General features: G+C 42.6%; 1 protein-coding gene and 1 long non-coding RNA gene across 2 annotated transcripts in view; one reads left to right on the forward strand and one right to left on the reverse strand.

The window, feature by feature from the left end:
* The window catches only part of POGLUT3 (protein O-glucosyltransferase 3), a 61,800-nt gene that overhangs the window by 22,313 nt on the left and 23,091 nt on the right, over window positions 1-16,396 (reverse strand). The window contains exons 3-5 of the mRNA XM_026653415.1: window positions 13,311-13,467; window positions 8,129-8,186; window positions 4,088-4,214 (exon numbers count right to left, since the gene is read on the reverse strand). Of these exons, the coding sequence (XP_026509200.1) occupies window positions 4,088-4,214; window positions 8,129-8,186; window positions 13,311-13,467 (342 nt within the window). The remainder of the gene's footprint in view (window positions 1-4,087; window positions 4,215-8,128; window positions 8,187-13,310; window positions 13,468-16,396) is intronic.
* The window catches only part of LOC113406763, a 39,173-nt gene that overhangs the window by 8,921 nt on the left and 13,856 nt on the right, over window positions 1-16,396 (forward strand). The window contains exons 2-3 of the long non-coding RNA XR_003369874.1: window positions 8,376-8,468; window positions 13,365-13,407. This is a non-coding gene — a long non-coding RNA (uncharacterized LOC113406763). The remainder of the gene's footprint in view (window positions 1-8,375; window positions 8,469-13,364; window positions 13,408-16,396) is intronic.

The following is a 16,396-nucleotide window of genomic DNA, read 5'->3' on the forward strand; positions in this document are numbered from 1 at the left end:
CTACCTTCTGAGGACTCTCCAAAAGATACAGAAGACAGCCTTCTGCTCAGAACAGGGTAACTACTATCTAATGAATCCTTGTGCATGTATTCTTCTTTAGATGCTGAATGGCATCTGTTCATATATGTATCATAAAATTTCCTTGGTCTGTAGAAAATTTTATGGTCCTCTTTGGCTCTTATTGTTCTTGTTGCATCAGAGAAAAATGTGCTGGGTGTTTCACTGCAGTTATTTCTGTGTCGTCCCCTAATAGTAGTCTGTCTGCTTATACTGGGAAACAGATATTGTGCTCTTGGTCCACTGCCATCTAGATGCTTTCTGTTCACTGAATCTTGGGCTTGTTCCTGTGCCAGCTGGTCATCCAGATCACCTAGAACTACACAGAAAAAGACAGCTATTTTATTAATGTTCTCAAACTAATTATGCTGAAAAGTGTAATGTACTACTGTATATCAGTGACCAGATCAGGTTTTGAAAGGAACCACCTTCTCCATATTCAAATCCTCCTCCCCAAATATACTTCACTTCTTCCACAGTGCCTTTCAACGATAATCTATCATTGACTGGGGGGAAAAGTCTGTACTGATTTGAGACTGGTCCTCAAAGGGCTCCTCAACCTAGCCAGTGTTAGTTGTTTTTGCTATTTGAAAAACAAAAACAAACAAAAAAAAACACCTTAGTTTGCATTCTTAATTTACACTCATCAGCTAAGTGTAGGAAGAACCTTTCACAATTCTAGCTTGCAAAGCAAGTAGAAAAGAATTGTACTCATCAGACCTGGATTAACCAATGTGCACTCAGTGCACTTGCACAGGACCCCCATCTCAAGACTGAGTGGTACTGCAACCCCATGCTCCAGATTGCAAGGAATGGGGTGGGAGTGGGGTGAGTCGTGGCGGCTGTTGTGGGGGGGATGAGTTGTGGTGGCTGTAAGAGTTGTGGAGGCTGTAAGGGTAATGCGGGGGGGATGTTGGAGGGGGCTGCTAGGGGTGGTGGCTGCTGGGCTGAGGTTTTGGGGGCTGTGGTGAGTAGGACATAGGTCAGAGCTACTGGGATGTGTGGGGGGGGGGCTGTCAGGATAAGTTGGGGCTGGTGAAGGGTTGTTGGGGTATATGTGGGGTGGGAGGGGCATTCAGGGGTCTGTGCATAGGGAGCAGTATGTGTGGAGTGGGGGCGGAAGGAGCACGTTGGGATCTGTAGGTGGGGTATTTAATGGTGTGGAGGCACTTTGCTGTCTAGTTTACAGAAGGTGTGAGAGGCCCAAAACCCTTTAATCTGGGCCTGATGCTGATGAGCATGCGCAGATCTTTCTGTATGTTTCCAGAGCATAGACAACGCTATGATGTAGCTGTGAGCTGGAAGGACATTCTAGATATTAACATTCAAAGGAGCACATGGAGTAGCCCTGCATGTCCTAAGCTTGTTTAGCTTGGAATGTGTTGTAAATAAAACAGCTGAACATTTTCAGTATTTGGGCTGTGAAACAACTAAAAATTATAATTGCTATTAATCACAATGTTAAAAAAGTAATCACGATTAATTGCAGTTTTAATCACAATGTTAAACAATAACAGAATACCAATTGAAATGTATTATTTTTTTTTTATATATTTTCTACATTTTCAAATATATTGATTTCAGTTACAACACAGAATACAAAGTGTGGAGTGCTCACTTTATATTATTATTATTTTGATTACAAAATATTTGCACTATAAAAATAAACAAATGAAATAATATTTTTCCATTCACCTCATACAAATATTGTAGTCAGTGCCATCTCTTTATCGTGAAAGTGCAACATACAAATGTAGAATTATTTTATTTGTTACATAACTGCACTCAAAACCAAAACCATATAAAATTGTAGAGCCTACAAGTCCACTCAGTCCTACTTCTTGTTCAGCTAGTATTAAGACAAACAAGTTGGTGGCATCTGACTCAGATGATGAAAATGAAGGCATGTCGGTCCGCACTGCTTTGGATCGTTATCAAACAGAACCCAAATCAGCATGGAAGCATGTCCTCTGGAATGGTGGTCGAAGCATGAAGGGGCATACAAAGTTCAGCATATCTGCAACGCTGGCTACAACAGTGCCATGCAGAACACCTGTTCTCACTTACAGGTGACATTGTAAATAAGAAGTGAGCAGCATTATCTCCCGTAAATGTAAACAAATGTGTTTTTGTAATAAATAAATAAATACTTCTACATTTGAAAGTTGCGCTTTCACAATAAAGAGATTGCACTACAGTACTTGTATGAGGTGAATTGAAAAATACTATTTCTTTTGTTTCTTTTTACAGTGCAAATATTTGTAATAAAAAATAATTTAAAGTGAGCACTGTACACTTTGTATTCTGTGTTGTACAGTAATTGAAATCAATCTATTTGAAAATGTAGAAAAACATCCAAAAATATTTATAATAAATTTTAAATTGGTATTCTATTATTGCTTAACATTTCGATTAAAACTGTGATTAATCGTGACTATTCTTTAAAATCTAATTAATTTGTTTTGCATTAATCACATGCATTAACAGCGATTAATTGACAACACTAAGTAATTTATCGCTTATTGCTCACTTTCAATGATTTCTATAAAAGGACTATAACACGCAGGGCTTGGCAATGGCATTCTATGAATCTGTGGAGGTCAGATGGGTTGATAGCCTAGGTGATGATAAAGCGTAATAACATTTAATAAGAACTTTTGATTCACTCTGTCAACAAAGTTGCAGTTATGCACTAACCTATTAACCTGGATTAAACATTGAATTTCTTGTTTAACTGGGATGGATTTTAGATAGCCATGTCTGATAAAAAGAATTTACTGGGAGTACTTTCAATCAAAGGGATGATTTATGCAACGACAGTTTAATGTGTTCAGTTTGCATCCACATGAACTAAATACATCTAGCAGTTACACCAGAGATGAATTTAAGAATTGAGCACTAGTAAACACAAATGGTCCATCACCCACCTTTTTTAAGGCTGAAATAAAAAAAGATCTGAGTGTCATGGACAGCTCAGTGCAAACCTCAGATTCTCTGCTTTGCTTAGTTTCTGCTGAGGACAGCAGAGAGTGGGGGACCATAAGGGAGCCAGTTATGGCACAAGCAAAGCAAGTGGCTGTTTGGGACCTTACTATTTTGCGGACCTCACATCACGGCCAAATTCTGCAGTGCTCTCTCTGGCCCTGTGTCAAACAGAGGAGGCAAGGGCCTCCAGAGAAATGAGAGGAAAGGGGCTTCTGGGCACTGCCTGAGCAGTGATGGCTGCTGCCTAAAATAAATGATGGGCCTGAGGGTTCCGGAGAGACACCGCCACCCCCTGCTGCCTGCTCTCTCTAGCATGCCTCCCCCCCTCACTGCCTCCTAATCATACCCTCTCCCCATATTGTAATAATGTTTTCAAAGTGAAAAACTGGTGTAGCTGTTCCACATACGGGTCCTGGGTAGCGGTGTACCAAGGAGGACGTTTTTGGAGGGTCCCAGAAAAGTTCATGGAAGAATAAATTTCCTTGCACCCTTGTGGGCCAGTCTAAGCTTTGTCTGTCCTTACCTCACTCACCAGCAGTGAGACCAGAAAGGAAGAAGTGACTTGGCTGCTAGCCCCATTCACTCCCTCTGGTAATGGGCCCAGATGGGGAGGTAACTCATGGCTCCTCTCATTTCCTGTGGCTTGGGGCTCTACAAATCATAAAGCTAGCCTCAGCTACACATTGACCTCAATGGGAGTTACATGTGCAGAAGGACGGGTGTCTTCGAATGATTGTAAACATGAGACAGACAAAGTGAGAGAGAAGTAGCTGCCGTATTTGGAAGCAATGAGCAACTCATATAGAGAGACTATTCATTTAAAGAAAGGATCTCCCATCAGGGGTGCTGGAACAATTTTTATAGTGGGAGTGATGAGAGCCCTTTAGCCAAACTGTAAACCCTGTATATAATGGAAACCACTTCAAGTCAGGGGGTGCAGCAGCACTCCCAACACCTGTAGTTCCAGAACCTATGTCTCCCATATCCAGTTACACGTGTGTTGTTGGTACTACAGTATAAAAACAGCATGAGTGCACACACTTACCACGGAAGAACTCTTTTTCTAGCTGTTCATTCCATATAGGTGCACTGTCCTCCATCATTTGTGCTTGAGTTGCATCAAATAAATTACCAGGTAGTTCAGCTGGTAAAGATGAGTTGCATGTTTCAGCCTGTTGAGAAGTTTAAGAGACTGTGTAGCTTATTTTCATAGCAAAACAAATCATCTTAATATGGACAAGAGGAGAGAAAACCCTCATGGGTGCTAATATTCTTTTTTTTAAACAATATATGCCTGAAATCACAGTGCTGCACGTGTGAAGAATTAAATTCTACATAGTAAGAGCAAGGGATTTGGAACAACTATCTATAGTTCAGACTTTCACTTGATTTTGGGGGGATTTTAGTCCATCTTCTTGTCCAGAGGCTGTAGCACACTCCAGAGCACATTAATGCTGGTTTTGTATTATAACTGATATTTGTCTGTAGTTGTTAGCTGTTCACTCATTTCACCTCCACATACATTCTAGTAGGATATTGCCTCGGTAATTTAAATTTTCCTAATCCATTCTTCTTTAATGCGCACATTTACAACCCACCCCAACAACAGGTGGTATTCACCTCCCAGCAAAAATGTTATAATCAAATACCACAGTCACCTCTCCTATACTAAGATTTCATCTTCACACAATACTACAACTAATTTAGTAGCATTTTATAAGTATTACAGTTAAGACATTAGTAATATTTTAATGAAACAAATTCCATTTGTGATGCTTTACTCTTGAGTTTTAAAATTGTATTTTCACATACGCACTAATTCCACCAGCCTCTGGCAACACAAGCACTGCCTTGCAGGCCTTGCTCTCTCTGTACAGGTTAGCTATAGGCACACACGTCTTTAGCTCCCAAACGTCTCTCTGGAGTGCCAAGCCCCTGATCCCCTGAACACTCACACAACTCTCAGATTCTCTGCTCCCAAAGGAATAGCACACACCAGCTTACTAGATTCAACCCAGGATCACTGCTCCATTTAACACACAACACTTAGATATATTTACAGTGAAAACAAGAATAAGTTTATTATTAAAGAACTGAGATTCAAATGATAGTCAGTAAGACTATTAGAAACAAATGGATACATATAAAACAAATTCATAACATGCTTGCTACAGCCTAAACTTAACACAGACAGCATTCCTGTCTCCTACAGGATAGCTTACCCCAAGTCCTTTTCCCAGTGTTTTCAACCAGGGTGGCTGAGATTCCCCTTGTCATAAGATCAAGCCTGCTGCCAGCTTGTCTTCCCAGCTTTAAGGATGCCAGAGCATCTCTCTGCACCCCCAGATATGACCCCAGACCTTTGATCTTCCTCTGAAAACAGGGTTCTTCCCTTCCTCCTGCAATTTACTTCTTCCTGTTAATTTCCTTCTGAAATCTCCAAAAACTCTTTATTAGCATTAGACTCAGTATGCTAACAGATTTCCATTGTGAGATACACAATGGTTAGCTAAGGAGAGAAGTGTCTCTCTCACCTCCTGACGGGAGAAGTTTGCCTCAAGGCAAGCTACCTTTGAGAGAACCTGCCTTTAACTAGAAGGCCTAGAGAACACAATTTTCAGCATATATACGAAACTCCTCACATAGATATACATCTCAGAATGATTATAATGACCTGTGTGACACAGGCTTTCATTAGAGACCTTACATGACATTCTTTTGGTGAACCCAGGGGATCGCTGTGCCCCTATGTACCTCAATGCCCTCTGCCAGTTAGTATCAAGAAGTCTTTGGGTCACATCATGAGAAGGGGGCACCCGTTAGGGGGCCTAAAATGGAGGACCAGAATGCTGACTGTATGAGCTATCCTCCCACTGGGAACCTCAGTGGGTCCCACCATGGAATGGGGGTGAGGTCCCTTCATGGTCTTTCCTGCTCTGGTCTGAGTGATCTCAAGATCGATCAGACTGGTGCAGAGCCAACAAATGCACCTGGAAAGAGTGAATGAGCCCTTTATTCCTGTGTAATATGGGACCAAAATTCCATAAGAATTTAGGAACTGCCAGACTGGATCAGACAGATGGCTCATCTAGTCCAGTATCCCGTACCTGACAGAAGCCAGCACAAGGTGCATCAGTGGAAGATGCAAGAAACCTTGCATTAGGCAGTCAACGAATTACCTCCTTAGAAGGAAAGTTTCTTCCTAGTCCCTATCAGTTAAGAGGCTGGTTTATGCTCTGAAATATGGAGGCTTCCATAATTCTTGAGGCCAGATCCTCTGCTGGCATAAATCAGTATAGTTCCATTAACGTCAATGGATTTTGGCTGATTTACATGAGCTAAGCATTTGGTCCCACTCTCATTTAAAAAAAAAAAAAAAAAAAAATCTTTTCTATTGTAACTCTGGATGTTCTTGTTATTCATATAAACATCCAGTCTCTCTCTGAATCCTGCTTGGATCTTTGTTTCAATGATAGATTGTGACAATGAGTTCCTCAGGCTATCTGGGCATTGTATTTCCTTTTATCAATTTTAAATCCTGCCATTAGGTTCCATGGAATAGTCCCTTGTTCTGGAAGTATTAGAGAGGGGAAGTAGGAGTGCCCCACTTATCTTCTTGATACCATTCATTATTTGTATACCCTTATGTTCCCTCTTAGACTTGGTCTACACTACCATTTTATGTTGCTATAACTATGTTGCTCAAGGGTGTAATATATCCACACCCCCGAGCCATGTTGTTAAACCAACCTAACCCTGGTGTAGACAGCACTATGCCAATGGGAGGGCTTCTCCTGTCGACATAGCTACAGCCTCTTGGAGAGGTGGCGTATCTACGCCGATGGGAAAAGCTCTCGTCAGTGTAGGTAGTGTCTTTGCTAAATGCTACAGCTGCACTGGTGTAGCACTGTAAGTGTAGACAAGCCCTCAGTTGTCGCCTCTCTGATTACACCATATAACAGAGTTCATGTTAGTAATACAGAGCAGTGAAATGGTTAAAACTGAGACTCTGAGCCAACTTCATCCCAGGTGTAATTCTGTTGATATCCAAGGATTACACTGAAGTTACACCAGAGAGGAATTTGGTGCCTCATGCTTGAAATGTCTCTGTGCTACCAATCTGGAGCATCCAGCCAAAACAAATCACCTGAAGTTAGAACACAAAGGAGCCTTCCTAGTGCCCAGGCTCTATTTAGCTAAAGTAGTTCATAGTGACATCAAAGAGCCTCATTCCCACAAACACTCAGCACATAGCACTCTCAGTGTATGGGAGTTCTGTGCACCAAGGGCTTGCAGAATCAGAAATAAAATACTATTGGACCAAATCTTACTCCCATTGGGTGAAATTCACCCCCATGCATAAGACCTGCACAAGGCCTTAACTCCCACTTAACTCCCGCTTAAGGCCTAAAACAGGATGTAAGTGGTTCGTAGGTTTCATGTAGGCTGTCTGCATGGGGGTGAATTTCACCCATTGAGAAGTCCATTACCAGACAGACAGTCCCACTGACGTCACTGGAACTAGTAAAGGTGGCAGAATCTTTGCCTAACAGAATCTGAATGATCTGCATCTGAATTTAAACTTGCACTGAAGCCAGAAATCATGTGGATATGTGCTCAACCTGTTTGTAAGCACAGATGTAACAAATAAAACTTAACAATTGTAAATAAATCCAAATGGCAAATATTTGTTCAAAGTGAGTTCACATTTATTTGTGCTTTGGCTACTACTGCCAAAACATATCTTGTGTTTGTCCCATAGCAATAATTTATTAAATGATTTCCTTGTTAAAGAGAACTGAAACCGCACTGCAGAAGTTAGACTTCGGACTTCTTTGGAGACACTCGTACAATAAATGGGGCAAATTCATCCCTGGTGTGACACCACTGAATTCAACAGGCTTACACCACATATGAATTTTCCCTAGTATTTAAATACAGAATTGCAAGAATCATGTTTACATAAGTCATGTTTAAATAAGTAGCCAGCTGGGCATAATGTCTATTCTACAAAGACAGTGGACTAGTACTCAAAATATTCCCTGCTTTAAACATTTTTTTACAATAAAGTTGCCAAGCTACTTACCTGTGCCATTTTCTCAACTTTGGAAGATGTATGGGCGCCCAGAGCAAAGCTGTCATATCTGTGAAAAGAATTTAAAAAGCTGCTTTGAAGATGAACACAATAAAATTTTACAAGGGAGTAAATAGCCGGCTTGCTTCCTTTTAATATCCAGCAAGAAGCTTCCAAAAATACTTTTTATGAAGAGTCCACAGAGTTTGTCATGTTGTTTCTCAAATGCATCTTATGATATATTTTTTTCACCCATCAGGTTGCTCGAATCTGCAACTTGTTAATGTTCCAAGTGAACAGCCAAGAAGGGACCTCAGATTAATGGCATTTACGCTGCTGGAATATCAGTAAGGTAACTCTCCATCTGTCATTCTAACAAACGGTTATTTGCAATCTTAGGTAATTTTCCAAATGACAAGAATTTATTAAGTACTGGAGAGAATCTAAGGTTTTGGTTATATGACCTATAACGCTCAAAATGGCCCGTGACCTACTTATCTGAAAGACTGCCTCTCTTCCTATCCCAAATTGCCCCAGTGGAGATCACAAGGGCACCCCACTTGTATAAGAAAGAGGGGGAGCTGGCAGACGGTTCTCTATAAGGCCCTGGGGAATTTGCTCCCACCAGTCCAAAATAATCCTAATTTTTCAACTTTCATTGCACACTGCAAGGCCTAACTATTTTCCCAGGTTGTGAAGGATTGCCAGGACTCTGGTGGGAGTTCTTGTAAGGAACTTCAGCCATTTTTCAGCTGCTGCATTAATGTTAATTACTGGCCAAGAGAGGGTTGTATATGAAATAATGTATTTTTAGAATTGTGGTTTTTTAAATGTGTCCAGGGGCGCCAAGAGCAAAGGATGGGCACTCCTTTTAATGGAATGAGTGTATACATCTAACTAACTAAATAACCAAAGGAAAGGAGAAGTGCAGCTGATTTAAATGGGGATACTCACGTGAGTAAAGTGAGATGGATTTGTACCCATACAGGTGGAAAAAAAAATTTCCTAATTCAAATGAGGAAATTAACCCCATCGCAATAAGATATGGTTCCTTCTCCCACTTGCAGACCTTTGTTTAAAAATTAACATGCCTATCCCCCTGCCAAAAGGACATTGAAAAGAATTTTGCCTAGTTATGGTTGCTCTTCACTGTTCAGCCCTCCTCCCAGAGGGCTTTGTTTTGCTTATTCTTCTCATTTTTTGTGATCAATCCTGTCTATGAAAGGATTTTTTTACAGTCATTATTTCCTTTTGGTTCTTAAGGCTTTCACTGGACTGAGGTAAATTATTTTATTGTGCTTCAGCAGCAAGTATAAACTGGCTTGTTGGCATGTTCTGTGTATCCGAGTCTTTCTTCCCACTGCTTTGTCATTTGTTTGTAATGCGCTTGCAGGCAGGGAAGAACAGTTGAAAGGGATAGTATTTGTGTTTTTGCAATTGGGAAGGTTAAAATCAGGATCCCTTCCTCATATAAGGCATCATCCAAAACCAACTGAAGCCTATGGAAAGATTCCCTTTGATTTCCATGGGCTTTGCAGAATAAGGCTCTATGAGCCTGCTCCACTCCTTAACTTTGCTTGATAGCAGTTAATCATGTGAATATTCCCATTGAAGTCAATGGGATTACTACTCAGTGTGTGTAAGGGTTTCAGAATCAGTTCTCAAAGCCATATTTAACTTTTGTTTTAAGCTAAAATGATGTGGAATATGCAGTATCACTTAACACAACATATAGAGTTGAGCTTGTGGTATTTCAGAATCTTTACAATGATTTCTTTCAAACCAAATGCAGTGAGTTTGGTGTTCTGTTTTGTAAACGATCTCAAGTCTTATTCCATTAGAAATGGAAAAAATTCTATTGGCTGCTTCAACTTTGCATGTGGAGAATTGTTCTGTACAGCACACTTGCAAGTGCTGTCCCTACCCCAGTTTTAATTATTCCAAGCAGTGGGACATCATTATTCCTTTTCCAGTAGATCTAGCTATCAGAAATGTTTTTTTTTTTTTTTTTTTTAATATTCTGGCCAAAATTACTCCTGGTTACACCTCCTTGCACCATCCTAAATAATTCTTCCCCATCCTTGTTCTTAGCACTCTTTAAGTAATAGATGATGGTGTTCCTCCTTAGTTGTCTCCTAGTCAAATTATACAAACAAGATTACAATAATCTTGTGTCCTATATCAGTCCCTCCAGCCCCCTAATCATCCTCATTGCTCTACTCTGACTTCCATCCAGTTTGTCAGTATTTTGAAATTAAAGGTTTGTTTTCCTACGTGCAAGTAGGAAAGTGCAAGTATTTCTTAAATTCATTACCATAGAAACCAGAAATAATTTTATTTCTTTTGGTCATCAAACCACCTCCCCCACACACACACCCCCAAACATGAAACTAGGTACCTGTAGCTAGACAGATGATTACAGAGTGCAACACTAGAAGAGTGATTGCATTTAATAATAATACACAATAACTCCATGAGATAGATTCGGCAGCAAATTGTTAGTTTCAGTCAGGCTCTAATCTGCAATGGCCCATGCCTGGGTTCTCTCTCAGATCGCAGTCTTTTCCTTTTAATATTCGTATGAGCACTACACAGTACCCAGCTAAACAACAATCAAATTATGCAAGCATGTTGAAAACACTTGGTTAAGTAAAACTTAGTGCTTCTTTTTAAATGTAACACCTATTTAAACATGCTATACGAAGAGGATAAGAATAACTTAAAACATCAAATGCCTGGAATGGAAAATAATCACAGGTTTTACTTACTACCAACTTTGGTGTTACAACCCTTTTATTAGCCTCTTAAATAGCTCCACGTAAATAGACTTCTTTTTGCAGCCTTCCATAATATTTTTCCCCACAACAAAACACCCCACAGCAGGTGAGACTTTTTTTTTTTTTTTGCGCGCACAAAAGGGACAAAGTACCATCTAAACAGTCGCTAATACCTAGCTGTTTACAGACTTCCACCAGTCAAGCTTACTTACATGACTTACAGTGCTGCTGCCTATTGTACATCACTTACTCTCCAAATAACTTTACCTGGTGACAGGCAAAGTATTTTTATTGCTTTGTCTGTACATAAAACAAGTCACATGCCAAGACAACACCTAGAAAGGGCGGAGAAGTTTTCAATAGGGAGACGTGACTAGGATATTTAGTAATTGGCTCGGCTCCACATCAGAATAGCCTTGCTGTTTATTTTTCAAAAATTCTGCCTTGTAATGAGTCAAGATCAGTGGTGGGCAACCTGCGGGCCTCACGCGGCCCATCAGGGTAATCCGCTGGCAGGCCACGAGACAGTTTGTTTACATTGACTGTCCACAGGCACGGCCACCCGCAGCTCCCGGTGGCCGCGATTCACCGTTCCTGGCCAATGGGAGCTGTGGGAAGCAGCATGGGCTGCAGGGACGTGCTGGCCGCCGCTTCCCGCAGCTCCCATTGGCTGGGAACAGCGAACCGCGGCCACTGGCAGCTGTGGGCGGCTGTGCCTGTGGATGGTCAATGTAAACAAACTGTCTCACGGGCCGCCAGCGGATTACCCTGACATGCTCACCACTGGTAAAGATCATCTGAACCCAAGATCTAATTTATACATTTTCTGTTGAAAAATCAGGATAAATATATAATCGGGAAAACCGAAGCAGTGAGTACATACCATTATATGTATCTTCTATTGCTCTTTCAAAAAAAAAGTTATTTACATACTGTCATTTTCATACTGGTACAGGCTGCCAAATTGAAGAGCCCAGAATCTGAAGCCCCCTAGGCTTTGCTTTCATTTGATCTCATCCCACAAGATTGATTTCACACCAATATATATGTCCCTCCTGAAACCCTATTCTCTTTCTCAGTTACACAAATGCCCCTTTATGCTGTGGGCATTTCTGCTGTGGGAATGGCCCCCTGAATACTCCCTATACAGAGGGCCACCGTGGTTTGCATAGAGATGGTGTGAGAGCTCTATATTGGTCCTGCTCCCAGTCCCAAGTGTAGGGGTTATGCCAAGGGCGAAGGAGAGGGAAGAGCTGGACTGTGCTGTGCCACGGCTAGTATCTGCTTCCCAGCACTCACAGGGGGCCACTAATTTTCAATGATGGTCACCTTGCTGCTCTGCTAGGGAGGAGCTCTCTGGAAACATCTGCAAGGTGACCTCATTGTCCCTCTTCAAACCCCACCTTAAAACTCTCCTCTGCTGTGATACAAAAACCTCACCAACTGTTAGGTAGCTGGTGTGCGAAAACAACTACTTATCATACTGACCAGTATTGTCTCATTATTACCTTGTGCTTTCTTCCCCCTCCCCCAGTCTGTTGTTGCATCTACCTGTTGTCTCGTGTTATTTATTATTTGTATTATTATAGCACCTAGGATCCCCGGTTAGGACCCCACATTGTTAGGCTCTGTACAAACAGAACAAAAAAGACAGTCCTTGCCCCAAAGAGCTTACAATCTAAGTTTGTCTTATAATAAGTCCGTATGCTCTTCAGAGCTGGGTCCACATTTTTGTTATGTGTTTGAAAAGGACCTTCTACCATGGGCCCCTAATCCATGACTGGCGACCCCAAGCACTACCTCAATATAAATAATAACAACATTGCATCACAAAGAGGGGTTTGACAGTGAGGTGTTGCCAATGTGTCTACAAACTACTTGAATCTATTATCCAGGCCCAGGAGCGCCGCCAGCTTTTCTGCCGCCCCGAAATGCCGCCCCCCCCCCACAGAGGCAGCAGAAGGTCCCGCCGCCAAAATACCGCCACGGTCGCCGCCCCCCAAATTGCAGTGCCCTAGGCGATCGCCTAGGTCGCCTAATGGGTTGCGCCGGCCCTGTCCAGACCCCATGAAGAAAGGGGTATAATGGGCTAGAGCCGCTGCTATAGCCCAGAGACTGTAACAACCATGCAGCTTTCGTGCAAAGCCTGAGCAAATTAAATTTCATCATAGGATGGGAATTTGGCCCTTACTTTCCACTTAGTCTTTATTCTTTCTGACATTTAACTGATAACTTTGCATTACATAACCAAATAAAATCATGCTCCTACTGGGACATGTGAAAAGCAGTAGGCTGGAGAATCATCTAATTTAAACAGAGCTGTACACAAAGTTTTACAAGCAACGCATGAAACCATTCATTTTCTTTTTCTAACTACCATTAAGCAGTAGAATGAACACCTGTTGTGTATAGCTCACCGTGGCTGCTGCCGAGTCTGGTGCTTTAAAGTGTGCTTCCTTGATTTTTTGAAGGAGAAGAGTGACGCAAAAGGAGTTCTGAATCCCAGAATGGAAGGTGAGACATTCTTTTGTGCTTGTGGATTTTGGGGAGATGACATTTTAAACTCTTTAGGATCTAAAAAAAAAAATTACAGTGTTGCAATTATTTGATTCATTTCCAGTTCTTGTTAAATCTAATTTTTTAAACCATACAAAAATAAGCTACAGCTTTGCATGCCTGAATAAAGGCAGGCAGTAAGCTGTAATTAAAGATGAGTTGCAAAAGAAGCAAAAGGGGATTTGTTCCCTTTTGTGATTCTTTATCGACACAGCAAGTTTGTAAGTTGTTTTCCCCAGACAAATACATTTTCTTCTGTATAAAGTTTGTTAGCAATTTCAGACTATCACCGATTTCTTTTGGCTGAGCAAAGTGACATGCTGGCTTTTGGTGTCTAACTGGAGAATGGGGGGGAAAAGATACACAGGTCCACATTTTCAAAAGGGAGCGATGATTTTGGGTGCATCCATGCTTGGGTGCCCAACATGAGATAACTAAATTAGCCTGACTGTCAGACACTGCTGAACACCCGCCCTATGAAAGTCAGGCCCCTGTTAAGGTGTCTCCAGTTGGGCATCTGAAATTATTAGTCATTTTTGAAAATTTTGACCAAAGATCAGTAACAGGTTGACTTCTCAAATGTGTAAGGCGCTCAGATACCACTGTCTTGAGCACGCTATAAACACAATACAGACAGAATCATTAATTACACGAGTCATTTATTAGATCCCAGAGTGTTATACAACACTTGTTATACCTAAGTTTATGATGGATTCGCCAGACCATTCTTGGTGGTTGAATGCTACAATTAATGTTTAAAGTGTTTTATTTTATGTATATTCTCTCAGCTTATTTTGTTTGCAGAATCATAGAAAGGCATCATAGTTTATTTATTTTGGGAGAATATGGCCTTGTTTCCACAGGGAACATGAACCCTGTCCTCTTGGCAAAAGCAGTTGAAAGTGGGTGTGAACGACAGATTGGTTCACAGAGTAAGCAGAGAAACTGCAGTCTCTGCTGCTAAGAGGTGCTCCAGTGGGACCAGGGAAGCAAAGCAACATTCAGATAACAGGGCATCATTGAAAAATTGAAGATTTCCCCGCCTCCCCCCGCCATTTTAGATCACCAGATGTGAGAGCGAAAACAGCAGCATAGAAATACCTTATATATTGTGTGTGTTGGAGGGTGTAGGGGGGAAATGCATTCTAGAAATGGATACATAACTGAATAGAAATAGCTGATACAAACTGTGAGAGGCAAGGGCAATATTCTGGGGCTGGTCTCTCAATGAAATGAAAGGTGCATATCATAGGCAGTGTTCCCTCTAATTTTTTTACATCCATGTGCGGAATGAATTTTGTTATGTGCACCAATATGAAGGTGACACATCACCTTCATATTGGTGCACATAACAAAATTCATGTGGTGCGGATGGAGCCGAGGGGTTTGGAGTGTGGAAGGCGGCACGGGGGCGGAGGGGGGGGGTGCAGGCTCGGGCTGGGGATGAGGAGTTCGGAGTGTGGGAGGGGGCTCAGGACTGGGACAGAGGGTTGGTTGCAGGGGGTGAGGGCTTCGGCTAGGGGTGAAGGCTCTGGGGTGGGGCTGGGAATGAGAGGTTCGGGTGCAGGACGGGACTCAGGGCTGGGGCAGAGGGTTGGTTGCAGGGGATGAGGGCTTCAGCTAGGAGTGAGGGCTCTGGGGTGGGGCCGGGAATGAGAGGTTCAGGTGCGGGACGGGGCTCAGGGCTGGGGCAGAGGGTTGGAGTGTGGGGGAGGTGTGAGCTCTGGGATGGGGCCGGGGATGAGGGGTTTGGGGTGCAGGCTGCTCAGTGGCTGCGGTGGGGGGAGAGAGAGAGAGAGAGAGAGAGGACTCCCCACAGCCCTCTCTCCCCCAGCCCTCAGCTGCTGCGAGAGGCGCCTCTCCCTGGCAGCTCCAGCGGGCGTGGGCAGGGGGAGGGGTGCTTCTCCCTGCCATGGCAGGTACGTACTGGGGGAGAGGCATCTCTTCCCGCAGCAGCCCTGAGGTCCCCTGAGCCCAGCCACGCAGCTCAGAGGGAACTTAGGTCAGAGGGTTTCATTTTTGGCTGTAATGTATCACTTGTACCTCACTGACAGGCAGACTTCATGTTAGAAAACCTTTACTCCTTTTGGAACCTAACGTTTTGGTGATAGTAAGCATGACATCAAAAGAGTCACATGAACCTCTTTGTGGCCTTTAGGTGACATTTTTGGTATACAGCCCTTCTATGGAAATATAGTTCTGCTTCCTATGATGCTGCCTCCAGCTATTGAGAGGCAGAGGATGGTGATGTATACCAAAGGGTGGCAGATGAAAAAATTATACCAGATAGAAATGTGAATGGAGAAAAGATCTATTCATGAGAGCCACATGGAGGGAGGATGCGGGAGACACTACACCAGAGGTTCTCAACCTTTTTCTTTCTGATCCCCCCTCCCCGCTATAAAAACTCCACGGCCCACCTGTGCCACAATAACTGGTTTTCTGCATATAAAAGTCAAGGCCGGTGTTATGGGGTAGCAAGCAGGGCAATTGCCTGGGGCCCCACACCACAGAGGCCCCGGTGAAGCTACTTTGCTCAGGCTTCAGTCCCATACGATGGGGCTTTGGCTTTCTGTCTTGAGCCCCAGCAAGTCTAACACTGGCCCTCCTTGGCGGCCCCCCTGAACCTGCTCACAGCTCTACAGTGGACCCCGGACCCCAGGTTGAGATCCACTGCACTACAGAATGGGAAATTTGATAGGGACATTGACCATGTTGGGATCTGATGGGCAACAGCATGCATGCAAGAAGACTGCCCAGAGTTCTATCACAGTGGCAACCAGGCAGCAGACAGGGTCAATCTCCCACTTTGATAATCTGACACTTGCACACATTTTAGCCCTGTGTAATCAGTCACACTTCTATTCAAATACATTCAAACCTCTTTCATCCAAATCTTGATTATCCAAATTTGTCCCCTGACATCTACTCTGCTTCTCTGAAGCCT

Source organism: Terrapene carolina, unplaced genomic scaffold (assembly GCF_002925995.2).
Source record: "Terrapene carolina triunguis isolate 2854851 unplaced genomic scaffold, T_m_triunguis-2.0 Scaffold138, whole genome shotgun sequence".
In the NCBI taxonomy this organism is placed as follows: Eukaryota; Metazoa; Chordata; order Testudines; family Emydidae; genus Terrapene; species Terrapene triunguis.